Source organism: Corvus brachyrhynchos, unplaced genomic scaffold (assembly GCF_000691975.1).
Source record: "Corvus brachyrhynchos isolate BGI_N302 unplaced genomic scaffold, ASM69197v1 scaffold8, whole genome shotgun sequence".
Taxonomy (NCBI): domain Eukaryota; kingdom Metazoa; phylum Chordata; class Aves; order Passeriformes; family Corvidae; genus Corvus; species Corvus brachyrhynchos.
Window position 1 is genome coordinate 2337889 of NW_008240031.1, and position 13109 is coordinate 2350997.

The following is a 13109-nucleotide window of genomic DNA, read 5'->3' on the forward strand; positions in this document are numbered from 1 at the left end:
ACCACCCTGGGATAATGGAAAGTGTCCCTGCCCATGGCAGGCGGTGGGACTGGATGGTCTTTAGGGTCCCTTCCAACCCAAACCATTCTATGATTCTAAGATTTTTCTCTCAGAATTTTTTCCCTTGAGATCATGCTACAGTTTGCTTTGTGCCCAGTTCCTCTTCTTAATTAGTCTAGTTGGATCTTTAATGTTGAAAAACATAGAAAAGCCTTTCTTTTTGCTGATGCCAGCTGCCTCCACGTACCCAGTCCTGGAAATGGGAATAACACAATTCATCCCCTCCCTCTAGTAGTAGAGGCTGCAAGTCTTTCTGGTCAACGATGGTCAGTGCTTTCAGAACACTAAAACTGCCTCTTCACAGGAATAACTTGTGGTTGTGGAGTTTGTGCTTTTCAGACAGACGGACATCACAGCAGATGCTTATCTACTGTGAGCAGAGCTCTCATGGTCCCTCTTCTTGGAAAAATTGAGGTTTATAATGTGGCTGCCGTATGGTCTGGTCAAGTTCCTGCTAAGATAACAGAGATACAGAGCCCTCTAAAAACATATTTTTGATGGTGGTGTGGATTTGGGCTATGTGTGAAGCCAATGTAGATTTTGAAAGGTCTAACAGGTGCTAATTATTCAAAGACAACTTCTTTTTTAAACCAGATGGCTTGACAAAAATGAGGACGATGGTCAGATTGTCCGAGAATTAGTGCCTGCTGGGGAGTCACCGTTGCTAAAAAGTGAGTTTAGCTTGGAAAACAGAAGGTCTGGGTTCGAGTTGTACATGGATGTGTTTATTTGCTTTATTCTTCTTAATAATTCTTGTCAGTTACCAGTAAATCTACTGGGCTTTTTTTACCATTCTTATGCAAGAAGTTGCAATAGGTCGTGCTGCAAGAAATGCCTCTGACTCTTAAATTCTAGTTTATGAATTGGATTAATTTGTATAAAAGAGCATAATTGCAACATTATATACGTAGAAAGAAACTTCGATTTTTAATGTTGTGATTTGTTTAAGAACTGCCTATTTGTATATCTTGCTCCAAAGGGTCTTGAATTTCCACTATTTTAGTAGAGTGAATTCCATCAAATAACTGCATTCTCAGAAGAAAACCACCAAAAAAATTATATTGTACTACTCTGGAGAACCAGGGCTCCAATGCTACAATTTTCTTTATAAAATGGTGCTTGCAGAGCACAGCTTGTTTCTTTAAAAAAAAAAAAAAAGAAGTCGAAGTTATTGAATTAAATTGTAAGTATAAAAATAGTGAAATAATCCCATTTGCCTAAGTGCATTTTTATGGCTTGGGTAATCATCTAAGAGTGAGAGGGAGGCATACAGAATATTTTATGCTCACTGGTGTAGCTAAAGTGTAAGTAACCAAAAATACTAGTGTATGCTTACTAGTATTGGATCTCTCATTTTTTGGTGAAAAATTCCAAGGGGTAACAGCTTCTCCAGTGTGGCCCTAAAATGCTGGATACATGAATGGAGGGCAAAGTCCTTTCTGTGTCTGTATGTGGAGCTTCCCTCCCCTATATCTTGTTTGAAGCCAATTGCTTGGCTGGGCACTGGAAATGCCACTCACATGTCTGTGTTTTGTACATTGATCTTACTCCAGATGTCAGTTATCACATCAGCGTGAAGACGGGAGATATCCCTGGTGCCAGCTCAGATTCCAGGGTTTTCATCAAACTCTATGGTGAAAAAGCAGACTCCAGCAAAGAGCCTCTCTTAGTCTCTGATAATGATCTAGGCAATTATTTTGAACGTGGTCGAGTGGATGAGTTTACCCTAGATATGATGGATATTGGAAAGGTAAGAATTAATTGCAGGTGGCTCTATACTTTGTGCAAGTGTCTGAATTCAGAATCAAAATAACACTCAATATTGAATGTGATGAAAGAACCTTTCATCTTTACATTGGATATTAGGAGACAAATTTTACATAGGTTTTACACCAGTAATCTATTGTGCATGCTGGCATGTGAGGAGTGTTTTAAGTCTATAGTTAAATACACATATAGATTATTTACATGAACACAGTGGAAGAACACAATGCCAGGGTAAGAAGATTGTTAGACATTAAGCAAATTCTGTTGTGTTGCGTTTTTTTCCCTGCCCTCTGGGTTTTTGTTTGCTTTTTTCAAAGATCAACCGAATACTGATTGGGCACGATAATGTGGGTCTCCGGTCCGGCTGGTTCCTGGCCAGTGTCCAGATCACAGTTCCAGTCCAGGGAAGGCAGTACATGTTCCCCTGCAACCGATGGCTTGACAAGGATGAGGCTGATGGCAGGGTGGAGGTGGAGGTCTACCCAAGTGAGATTTTGCCTACTGAGAAATGTAAGAGAACATGTGCTGTGTTTAGCTAGGGCTAAATATGTATTGCTCCTGTTCTTGAGGGCAAGGTCACCACTGTGTTAGGCACTACAACCAAAAGTCACCATCGCTATGAGCTTATATTGGTGAGGAAGGTAAAATATTCTCCTCATGTTTTTTAAAGGGGTTGGGAAAACATTACAGAGATTTTCATCTCCATTTCCTGAGACCATATGAAAAATTTACATCCTGGGCAGCACAACACAGCACAAGACAATGTACTTCTTCACTGCAATATCAGAGGGTTCTGCTTTTTTCTACATTTATCTGCCCCAGTCCCTTTTTCTCTTCATGCACAGGCACATGTCCCATCCTGTCTTTATTACCCCGTTTCCTGGAAGGGAGAAGCTTTTTGATAAATACGTGCCAAATCCCTACTGGCCACTTGACTTTTATCAGTAGACCCATTTTCTTCTAAGGCTACAGTTAAAATTTGCCGTCAGATCCTGAGAAAGAATGCTGTGTTTTTCCCCTGCTCTCTGTAACTCCCTCCCTCGTACTGTACTAAGGAGACCATTCAACCACTCTATAGTTAGTACGGAAACAAAATTCCCTTTTAAGGCTCTGTTTTGCACCCCTCTGACACTGGCTTACTACTTGTAAAAGGAAAACGATTAGGTTAGTCCTCAGTGAAGAGTTCTGTTATCTCACATTTAGATTGGATAAGGGCAAATGGTCGGCTACGTGGACATTTGTTAAGACAAGTTAATTTAATTTCGAACCTGAGCCCCCGGGAATGTTGTTATCTGAGTTTCTCTGCTGATTTAATTGCTTTATTTTTGGACTAGTGATAAACTATGAGGTGTCTGTAGTTACTGGAGACGTGCGAGCCGCAGGCACCAATGCCAAAGTCTTCATGCAGATTTATGGTGAGACTGGCAAAACGGAATTGATCATCTTAGAAAACAGATCCAACAACTTTGAAAGGGGAGCCACAGATATCTTCAAGGTATGATGAAGGCAGTCACTGACACTTCTAAGAGGGGAAAGAAATGATCAGCCAAAGCTGAGACATCAATAGAATAATTGGCCCAACGATACAAAAAAAAAAGACTTTTCAAGAAAATTGCAGGTCTGGAGGTATCTACTGTCCTCTACCCGTAGTTTTGGAAGGCTTTTTATTTCTTTTATGGGGTTTTGTGTTTTGTGGAGGGACTTTCATCTTCTGAGGGGCTGTTAGCAAAGCTGTCATTGAAATTTATGATCTAATAGCAGTATTTGTTTATATTTACTTTCAAAAGGATCTCAGAAGGCTTTAAACTTTGGGCCTGACCACATGTTATTGCCAATTCTCATTGTGTAGCTGGGGAAAAAAACCCCACACTTGTATAAAAATATAGGGAATCCCAGGTTTGCCCGTGGTCACACACACCATTAACTACGGGTACAGATGTCAGCCCTGCGAAAGTTTGCAGCTGTAATTCCTGTGAATGTGTGAATGCCCCATGGATTTTACAGTGCCTGTAGTGCTGTTCCAGTGGGCACTGCACAGTCCTGGTGCTCGAGGTGCACAGCACAGTCCTCCAGGTACCAGGATGGTCAGAAGTCAGGTTTATACTGCAGAGCCCACACCTCTTTCTGAGCAGCCCAGCAGTAAAGAGAGTGTTTGGAGGGGTGAGAAACCTCCGACGTAACTCAAGGGAGTGAGCCAGGACTTGGATAATCCAGCAAGAGGTCCTGGGCTGATGAGGCTGAGCAGCAGGTGTGGACCACGACATGGTCGGGCATCGTCACCCTTTTGGACCAATGTTCTTTTCTGCCTTGTGAGCTTGGAGTTTCAGTCCAGAGAATCCATGGTTTGGGAGAAATGAATGGTCTTTGCACTTGCCCTGATGTGGGATCAGAGCAAAGACAGGATGCTCTGTCAGGACACCTCAGAGCCACATCCTCCTGTACTGAAGGAGAGACCAACATCTGGACAGTGAAGCAGAGAGTCCAGATGGAAGCAGGATTTAAGGCACATCTGTCATATGTGCTCACAGTACAAGGCTTGGCACAGCAGTGCCTTATGAATTTGCAGTCCCACAGAGGGTGAATCCATCTCAGCACAGTTAAGCTTGAAGGTAATTGCTGAAGCTCCCCTGAATCATCAAGACTAGGATATCCTTCCTGCTGTCAGTGGCCAAATGGAGGTGCCTTTATCCACAGCTTTACTAGTTTTGTAATGCGTATTTTTGAGATGAGTTCACCTCCTCCTGCCTCATTTTCTTGCTTTACTGAATGGAGTTACTGATGTTTATCCATTTTTAATGAGTTTTTGGGGATTTGAAATGACTAGTGCCTTATAAATGTTTGCTTTTTAAAAACCCTCTATAATTTTAAGATTAGGTTTCTCCAATTTTAAAGGAAATAAGCTTTATAAAATTTATGAGTAAGATCTATTAGCCAATATCAGATTTATAATAAAGCCATATGTACAGTGTTCTGTTTACATAGCTGTGCTTATATCCTCTCCCTGATATTTATTGCCAGATTTGAAAATTATGCCCATTTCTGTGATTTTTTTATAAGCACACAAGGCAGAAGATCTGGAGCATTAATAAACAGATCCTCTATCTCTTTCACTATATGAATATTTACAAAAAGAACGTGGGCAAAAATAAGATTCTGTGGGCTACATGATAATAGGAAATGCCATCAGTCATGGACAAGGCATGCAGGATGATTACAGCAAATCTAAGGGTAAAGCCGTGTAAGGAAAGATACATTCTTTATGTCAGGACAGTGGGATCAATTTCAGTTTTCTGATAAGCATCTTGTGTGCAATTGATTTTGTTTTAATCTACAAAACACTTCTAAACTAAAACCTTACATGCCAGGTTCCAGATTTCAGCCTGAAGCATGTGTTTGTGAGTTTTATAACATAAACACTGCATAACAGCATAAGCAATCATCAAGAACAAGTCATGGGTTGTTGAAGGATCATGTGGAGTAAAGTCTTCTATCCAACTTCATTACGTAGTAATCTGGACAGATAATCTAAACCAAGAAGGTATTTGTCTGCTGTGATGACTAGAGGGATGTAAATCTTCTTACTGATCAGCCTTCTGCCACTGAAGCACTGTAACCACTAATGATTGCATCCTCTCCGCACATCAGCAAAGTGAGAAAATACTTCTCTAATTTTCCAGTTGAGAAGGAAGGAGAAGGGCCCTCCAAACCCATGGTCTGAAACAGAGATCAGGTTATATGAGTTAACTGCCTTTTCACTGCACCATTATTGCTTCTTGCTGGGTTCATATCCTGTGCTGAGTATGAAAGGCATCTTATTATTAATTTTCAAGATACCTCATGCACTGAGAATCTGTAAAAACCTGGTGTGGTATTATCATATCATATCATCTTTAGTGACAGCACAGAGACAATACAGGTAAGGAGAGGAGTGAGGAAGTAGGGAGCCAAATAAACACAGATTTAGATCCTCTCCTCACCACGGCTGCTCTGAATGTCTTCAGCTCAGTGGATTCCGATGAGATTTGGTAATGGAAAGTGTGAAATAGTAAAGCAGAAAGGAAAAAATAAAGGTAAACTTGCATTAAGAAATTGTTCTTATCCTTGCTCAGATATTTTGTGTGATAGAGGTGGTGCTCCTCATTTTTGATAATGCGCTTTATGAAATTAAGGTTGTCTTCTATCCCCCTGGGTGCTGACTTTCCCTTGGTGGCAGAGAGAGGCTGCAGACGTTGGCAAGATTTATAAGATTCGGATAGGCCACGACGGGACAGGCATTGGGGATGGCTGGTTCCTGGAAAGTGTCACGTTGAAGCGCCTGTCGGGGAAAGCAAAGGAGTCTGACAAAAAGAAGAAGAAAAAGAAGTCTGATGAGGAGGAAGAGGAAGACACCAAGGCAGAAGGAGGGATGGATGTCTACACCTTTGTGGCACATCGCTGGCTGGCTAAGGATGAAGGGGATAAGGAGCTCGTGGTGGAGCTGGTGCCTGATGGAGAATCTGACCTGGAGGGTAAATACCAGAGGGAACGTGTGTGTGTATGTGTGTATCCTGCCTCTGCACAAAGGATGATAACCACACTGCGCTGCTTGGCAGGACCATTTATCCCCCACAACTACACCGTTGCCCCAGGCATGGACTGTATCTTACCCCATGCTGTGGTGGATCAAGTTAGGGAGGAAGAGGACGGCGGGTAAACTAAGGCAGAACATAGAGGGGACAGCCTGAAATCAGTATATACTAAAGGACTTCTAAAGGGTTCACCAAAGGTCGTCTGGGGCACTTGGATCAAGAGTCCCAGAGGTTACCACTGTGGCTGAGAGTTTAGCAAGATGTAACTGTTGTTATGGCCAAGGAGATGGGCTGGAGGAAGACAGATTTCCTCATGTTTTAAGATAGATGCCAACAAACTCCAGGCAAACTCTTTCTGTGCTGGCATTTCAGGGGTAACACACTTTAACGGTGAGACACGGATTAAATGAAACACGGCCAGTTCTGGGGTCCTTCTGACCTGCCTTTGCAATTTCACTTGCAGAAAATACATATGAAGTCCACGTTCTCACTGGGACTGTGTGGGGGGCTGGGACGGATGCTAATGTCTTCTTGAGCATCTATGGCATGGAAAGAGGAGACACGGGTGAGCGCCAGCTGAAAAGGTCAAATAACCTCAACAAGTTTGAGAAAGGACAGGTAATGCATGAACTCCACTCACTCAAGCGAGAAGAAGGCTGGCAGGGTTCTCTCGGTTGACTTGCTGGCCATTCAATACAGTCTCTTCTCACTTCTTTCAAATGTGTTTTACTTCTGAAATACATTATATAAAGCAAAATGCCTCAAAACATTTTCCAGGGGAGATTCATTTGAATGATAAGCTGAACAACACTTCTGTGTTGGAATCACCTTCTGCATCTACTTCCTGTAAACATTCTGGTAGTAATGCTTCTTTTCAGGAATACTTAAAGCTTACAAACTTTAAATTAATATTGGAGGGTATTTGTGGGGCAGTTCAAGTATGTACATATTTAGATGCAAATACTATTCTAAATGTTCTAGCCAACAAGCCAGGGAATAAAAGCAGTATTACACAGTGTGCTGTAATTACATTATAATCCAATCCAATTAAAGATCATCTCTTGTATGTTGAGTATTTGCTATAAAAACGTTATGAACAATTAACAAGCTACTGTTATAGCCAGGAGTTTTCCAAGGAATAATTTTGAAGAACAAAAAATTATAGAAGCAAAAAGCAGCTGTGGAAAACTTGCAACCACAAAAAAAAAAAAGAGCCTAAGTTTGTTAAATAAGCTGTTAGCTGTGATTTATGAGCTTGACACTGGTGAAACTCCAACCTGCACATGGTTCTTCATTCAGTGGGAAGAGCTCCAAGCTGCAAATGTAATGCTCCTTACTCTTGGGAGTACAAACCCAAAGTCTACCAACATATTAATCACATTAAGATGTTTAAACTGTTATGATAACAAGGACCATCCTGTCACACTAACACAGTTAATAAATTATCTTCTTGGTTGTGGTAAATGACAAAAGGAAGAAATTCTGAAATATTTGAAATAAAGCATATGGGCTGTATTTTGGGGCTGTCCCATGCAGAGCCGAGTTGGACTCCGTGATTCTTGTGGATCCCTTCCAACTCTGGATATTCTAAGATTCCACATAGAGGTGTGCAGGAGAATTTCCATGGAGTCAACATGTTTTTGTCCAGTTCCAGATTCAGTCTGTGGGAAAATACTAAGCCTGAAAGGAATGATATCTAGCAGAGAGAAAAACTATAGGAATCTGAAACTGGGATGAGGTAAAGAAAGGAGTGAAGGGGTAGGCAGCTCCAAGGCTGTTACTGCCTTGTAGGAGACAAACATGAGTGTTAATGGGAGACCTCACAACTCTGTCGCTATTTTTGTACACCCACACAAAGAGTACAAAGAGAACCTACAAATAGCTATTTTTTAATGGGGAAAAATATTACCCTTGGCCATTTACTGCCTTTCTTTCCTTCTTTCTTGGAAACACAGTCATTTGCCTCTTGCCTCCTGTGCAGGTAGATGTGTTCACCATCAAAGCCATTGACCTGGGAGAGTTGAAGAAGCTGCGAATCCGCCACGATAATTCTGGTTCTAGGCCCAGCTGGTTCCTGGAGAGGGTAGAGATTATTGACCTCAAAGAGAGCACCACGTGAGGAGCCTGTTGCGCCCTTTTCTTGTGGTCAGAAAAGGGGCCACGTTCTCAGGAGCCTGCAGAGGCGTGGGGAGGCAGAGGAGATGCAGAAGGGCATCACTGCAGCTCCTCACCAGCTTACAGGGAATGGGCATCCTTTGTGAGCCTTGTGGTCACTGTGCCATGATACAGAGCGTGGGACCATTCTGGGGTACCTGTGGGGGGGTTTTGCAGTCCCAGCACCTTTGTGACTTGAGAATCAGCAGTGTTTGAAAGGAAACCTCAGCTTTTTTCTGTTTCTCCAGGGAGGGACTCATCTCTCCCTCCTGGAGCAGAGGCTGCACTCAAACATTTCCTTTCTAGGCCCCACTTTGGAAGACTCTGAGCTCACGTTTTGTTTGCCTTTTGTACTTAATGTAAATGTCTGGGCCAAAAGAAAATTCTGATCTAAGCAAACTCTCGTGATTTCCACAGACAGCTGGATCTAAACCTGAAATACAGGCTTGCCTTTGAGCTGGAACATGCTGAAAATCACACGCTTAAAAGTTGCACAATGCTCTGATGGATGGGACCACTCATAAGGACAAGATGGGTCCAGTCTTCATAAACATAAAATGCCTGGGAGACTGGAGGTTCCTTCAAGTTACTAAACTTTTTCTGGGAGTGAAATTAAAATGAATCAATCATGTGGGGCTGGCAGCCCAGAAACAGCGCTTTGTAGTATGTGCTCCCTAACCTATTTATGGATTTAGTTCCCAAAAACACCAGATCTCAAGGATGAAAACAGATGTATTGCTCAGCTTTGAGTAATCTTGTTGTTTTATTTTTTTCTTCAAGTAGCCTCTGATCTGTGCTTTTTTATGTTATTAAAGCCTGTGAAGTCCTGTGTAAGCGTCAGGTGCTGCTGTCGTTTTGTAGGTATTATTTTCCATGCCAGAGGTGGTTGGCAGTCGAGGAAGATGACGGTCAGATTGCCAGGGAGCTGGTCCCAGTGGATGAAGCATTTGTAAAGAAAGATTCTTAAAATGACAGCCAGTCTCCTGCAACTTTGGGCCTGGAACAGAAAGGTGGAATATATATGTTGGCCTTGTATTTCTTCCAGTGTGGGGTTGGAAAGGAACCAAGTTGTTAGTGCTGTTGAGGGCATTAGCAGTTATCAGTAGCAGTTACTCACTGAGTTGTGAGTAACTTTGCCCCAAAATGAAAATTTCAGATCTGAGTGAAGTGTCAAGTGTGTGTCAGACTCCGAGGAGTGGACCTTCCTCATTTTTAGTTGATTTAATCATCTTGCAAGATTGGACCCAAAGTGACAAAGCTAGGAAGATGGGTAACGTGTTCAGTCATCATTTTTGAACTGAAATGTATATTGGTGGCTAATAGCTAAGGAAAAAATCTCATTCACTTCACATCATGGACTGTAATGGTTAAACGTTCCAACATGAAACTGAGCAGAGAGAAAACACACCCAGAGAAAGGGAAGGGACCTAAATTTATCTCACTTTCCATCTTGATGCTTGCTTCCTCCAAAATAACTTTGCCTCACTTGTAAATAATTTTGCATGGTAACCAAAGAGCAGAGACACACTCCTTGGTCCAATCCTGCAAGGTGCTGAGTGCCAAACACTTCCACTGGTTTCATAGCCAGTGAAAGGTTTTAAACTCTCCCCTATTTCCCCCTCAGATGCTTTTAAATATATGAATAATTCCCAAAAGCTGTGTAATCAAAAAAACTCCACAAAGTGTTTATCCCTTTGGTTCAGAAGGATGTGCTGGTTGACCAGCATCTTGGAAAGATATGTCTAACTAGGGAGGAAATATTCCATTTTGGAAATCTTGAGGTTACAGCAGCTTAGTGAAGACCATATTAGACTTTTCCACCTTTTTTATGAGTTTACTGCACTTGCTAGACCATGGTGCAGTAGAAACCTCCCTATTGATGCTGTTCTGAAAGGTCTGTTTGTGAATATGAACTGTATATGTCAGCGTACACAACTTCTAGTATGTGTTATATGCACATATATTATTTGATGCTAATGAAATAAAGGGGAGGCATGCAGATTTTTTTAAAATGAAATATTATAGTCAGAGGCAGCTTTGAGGAGGGTTGGAGGTTCCCAGGAAGCAAATGGGAAGGATTCAGCACATTTCTTATCTGTAGATATGCAGGCAATATGCTGAGTGACTGGAGCAGTAGAAGATTCTGGAATCAGATAGCCCAGCTCACCTCAAGGGCTACCACAGCATAGGACAGGAATTAGAGATTACAGCATGGCTGTGATCAGTCAAAACAAAACTCAGACCAAGCACACATTTATGTAAGGAAAAGTAAACTCCTGGTCTTTACACTCTAAAATTAAGATATTTTATCTGGCAGCTAAATCAACGACATACACAGTGAAAGTGAAAACTGGGGACAAGAAGAATGCTGGGACAGATGCCAATGTCTTCATCACACTCTATGGAAGTAAAGACGATACAGGTATGGCTTCAAATGATGGAACAGGATAACAACTCCCTGTTTGATACCTGAAAAGACAGGTCATGGTTTCTTTTCATTTCCTCAATACCCATTTCTCACTCCTTTTAGTACAACTTCGTGTTCTCGCAGTCGGTCCACACATCTTGGTAACTTGGAGCATGGCACCAGCTGCTGTAAATCACTGCCAAACTTTGCGATGCTGATTTGCACCAGCTGCTGGTCTAAAGGTTTTAATTTCAATTATAGAAACAGCACAGTTGACTGGGACTACATTATTGAGTAGTGAATACAGTGGATGATTTGCTTTCCTCAGCAGTGAATCAGCATGCTCCTGAAACCCAACCCTCCTCTGCCTCTTTGAGTGGCCCAGAAGTATTTAATCAGCTGATGAGCAAATCCTCTTGGAAGCAGCTGAGACGTGTGTGCAGTGTCTGGGATGCCTGTGAGAGTGACAGGGAACTGATGGGTAGCACCGATTTCTTTAGCTGGGAGCACAGCATGACAACATCGTCGCCGTTGCACTGCCAGAGGATAATTCAAGGGAGAAGTTCTGTATATTTTGGGTGTTGATACAGACTTGGGCTCAGAGGGAGGCACAAAGCTCAGATCTTGAGATGAAAAGCCAGTTTTTGCATTTTAGCCACTTCCCTCGTTCCACTGTTGACATTCCCAGAGGATTTGTTTCACATGCTGAACAATGTCCTTTTGCATCGCCACAACAGGGATAGTCAGCCTAAAGGCCTCAAAGATTAACAAGAACAAATTTGAACGTGGGAAGGTAGATGAGTTTACAGTGGAATCTGTGGATATTGGAGACCTGAAAAAAATCAAGATAGGCCATGACAATACAGGTAAGATAATCTGCTTTGTAATGCAGTGTTTCTAGTGCACTGGGTGCATTGCTGTATAAAATAACCTGCCTCCAAGACCCCAGACTTAATTTACCTTTTAGTGACATATCCTTGCTGTCACTTTGGCTGTTGCTGCTACTGTCTTTGCTGCTAACTCCATTCCCATGTGACATTATGAGCTCAGTGGTGCCAGCTTGCAGGTAGCTTTGCACCCTCTCCCTCTACAAGAGTCTCTATAGTTCTACAGCCACATCTTTAGAGAGATGTCACAGATATCACCAAACCCCGTATTTGTTTTTATTGCATGGCACCCACAGACTTGCCTCATATCTTTATTAAGTTTTTGGTGGTGTTTTGACTGCTTTTTAGGCAGAATCCTGCCTAAAAGCAAGGGAGGCAGTGCAGGTATGCATGGATCTCTTCCCCTGTGGGGCATTAAGGGACAGGTTTGTTGATAACTGCTCTGTATTATTACAGAGGCCAACTGATAAAAGCGATGCAGTAATTGGCATTTCCACGCACAGATCTTTAGCCTGACGCTTATAGAATTATAAAGCTTTTTAGCTCAATCCTGGGCAATTGCATCCAATGATCTTTATGTCATATATTCTATATTCCCTTTGGCAAAAGACAGAAAGATTTATTTCTCAGAGGTCTGGCATGCAGTGATTCATTTGCTGTTGTCTGTAAAGGCTTCGTGGGTTATTCACTGTTATCTCTCCACCACAGGTAATTCAACTGGCTGGTTTCTGGAATGGGTGGAGATTGATGCCCCATCCCTGGGACAGTGCCTCAAATTCCCTTGTGGCCGCTGGCTGGATAAATCAGAGGATGATGGAGCCATTGAGAGAATTATCTTCCCTGCAGAACTGCAGACAGTAGAGTACATCCCATGTGAGCAGAATGCCATTTCCCCAGGATACACCCATCATTGCAGAAGATAAAATCTATTTCATGCTGTTTTATAGATTTCTCCTGTCCCTTGAACTGGCTTTGGAAAATTTATAAGTAGATCACATGCCAGCTATTCCAATTACTACCAGAAGGTTCCTCTGGGTGCTCTAGATTAACATTTCCTGCATTTGCCAAATCAGAGAATCATTAGAAGTCATGTGGCTGGGGATGACTGTCTTTTTCTTCCTATTTCCCCATCCTCTCCAAGTCCTCTGCTCATTCCAAGCTGTCTTCCTCGTCTCCAGTTTCCCTTTGATCTTGTTCCATTCGAATATTGCCATTTCTGTTGTCAAAGGAGACAGTCTGGTCTTGCTTCCAAGTCTTAGTTCTTCC

At 42.1% G+C, this 13109-nt stretch overlaps 1 protein-coding gene across 1 annotated transcript in view; it reads left to right on the forward strand.

Moving 5' to 3' along the window:
* The window catches only part of LOXHD1 (lipoxygenase homology domains 1), a 131811-nt gene that overhangs the window by 51784 nt on the left and 66918 nt on the right, over positions 1-13109 (forward strand). Inside the window, 11 exon segments of the mRNA XM_008640947.2 lie at positions 655-731; positions 1614-1810; positions 2145-2337; positions 3162-3322; positions 6041-6335; positions 6859-7013; positions 8377-8510; positions 9411-9559; positions 10867-10971; positions 11694-11822; positions 12552-12716. Coding sequence (XP_008639169.1) covers positions 655-731; positions 1614-1810; positions 2145-2337; positions 3162-3322; positions 6041-6335; positions 6859-7013; positions 8377-8510; positions 9411-9559; positions 10867-10971; positions 11694-11822; positions 12552-12716 — 1760 coding nt within the window.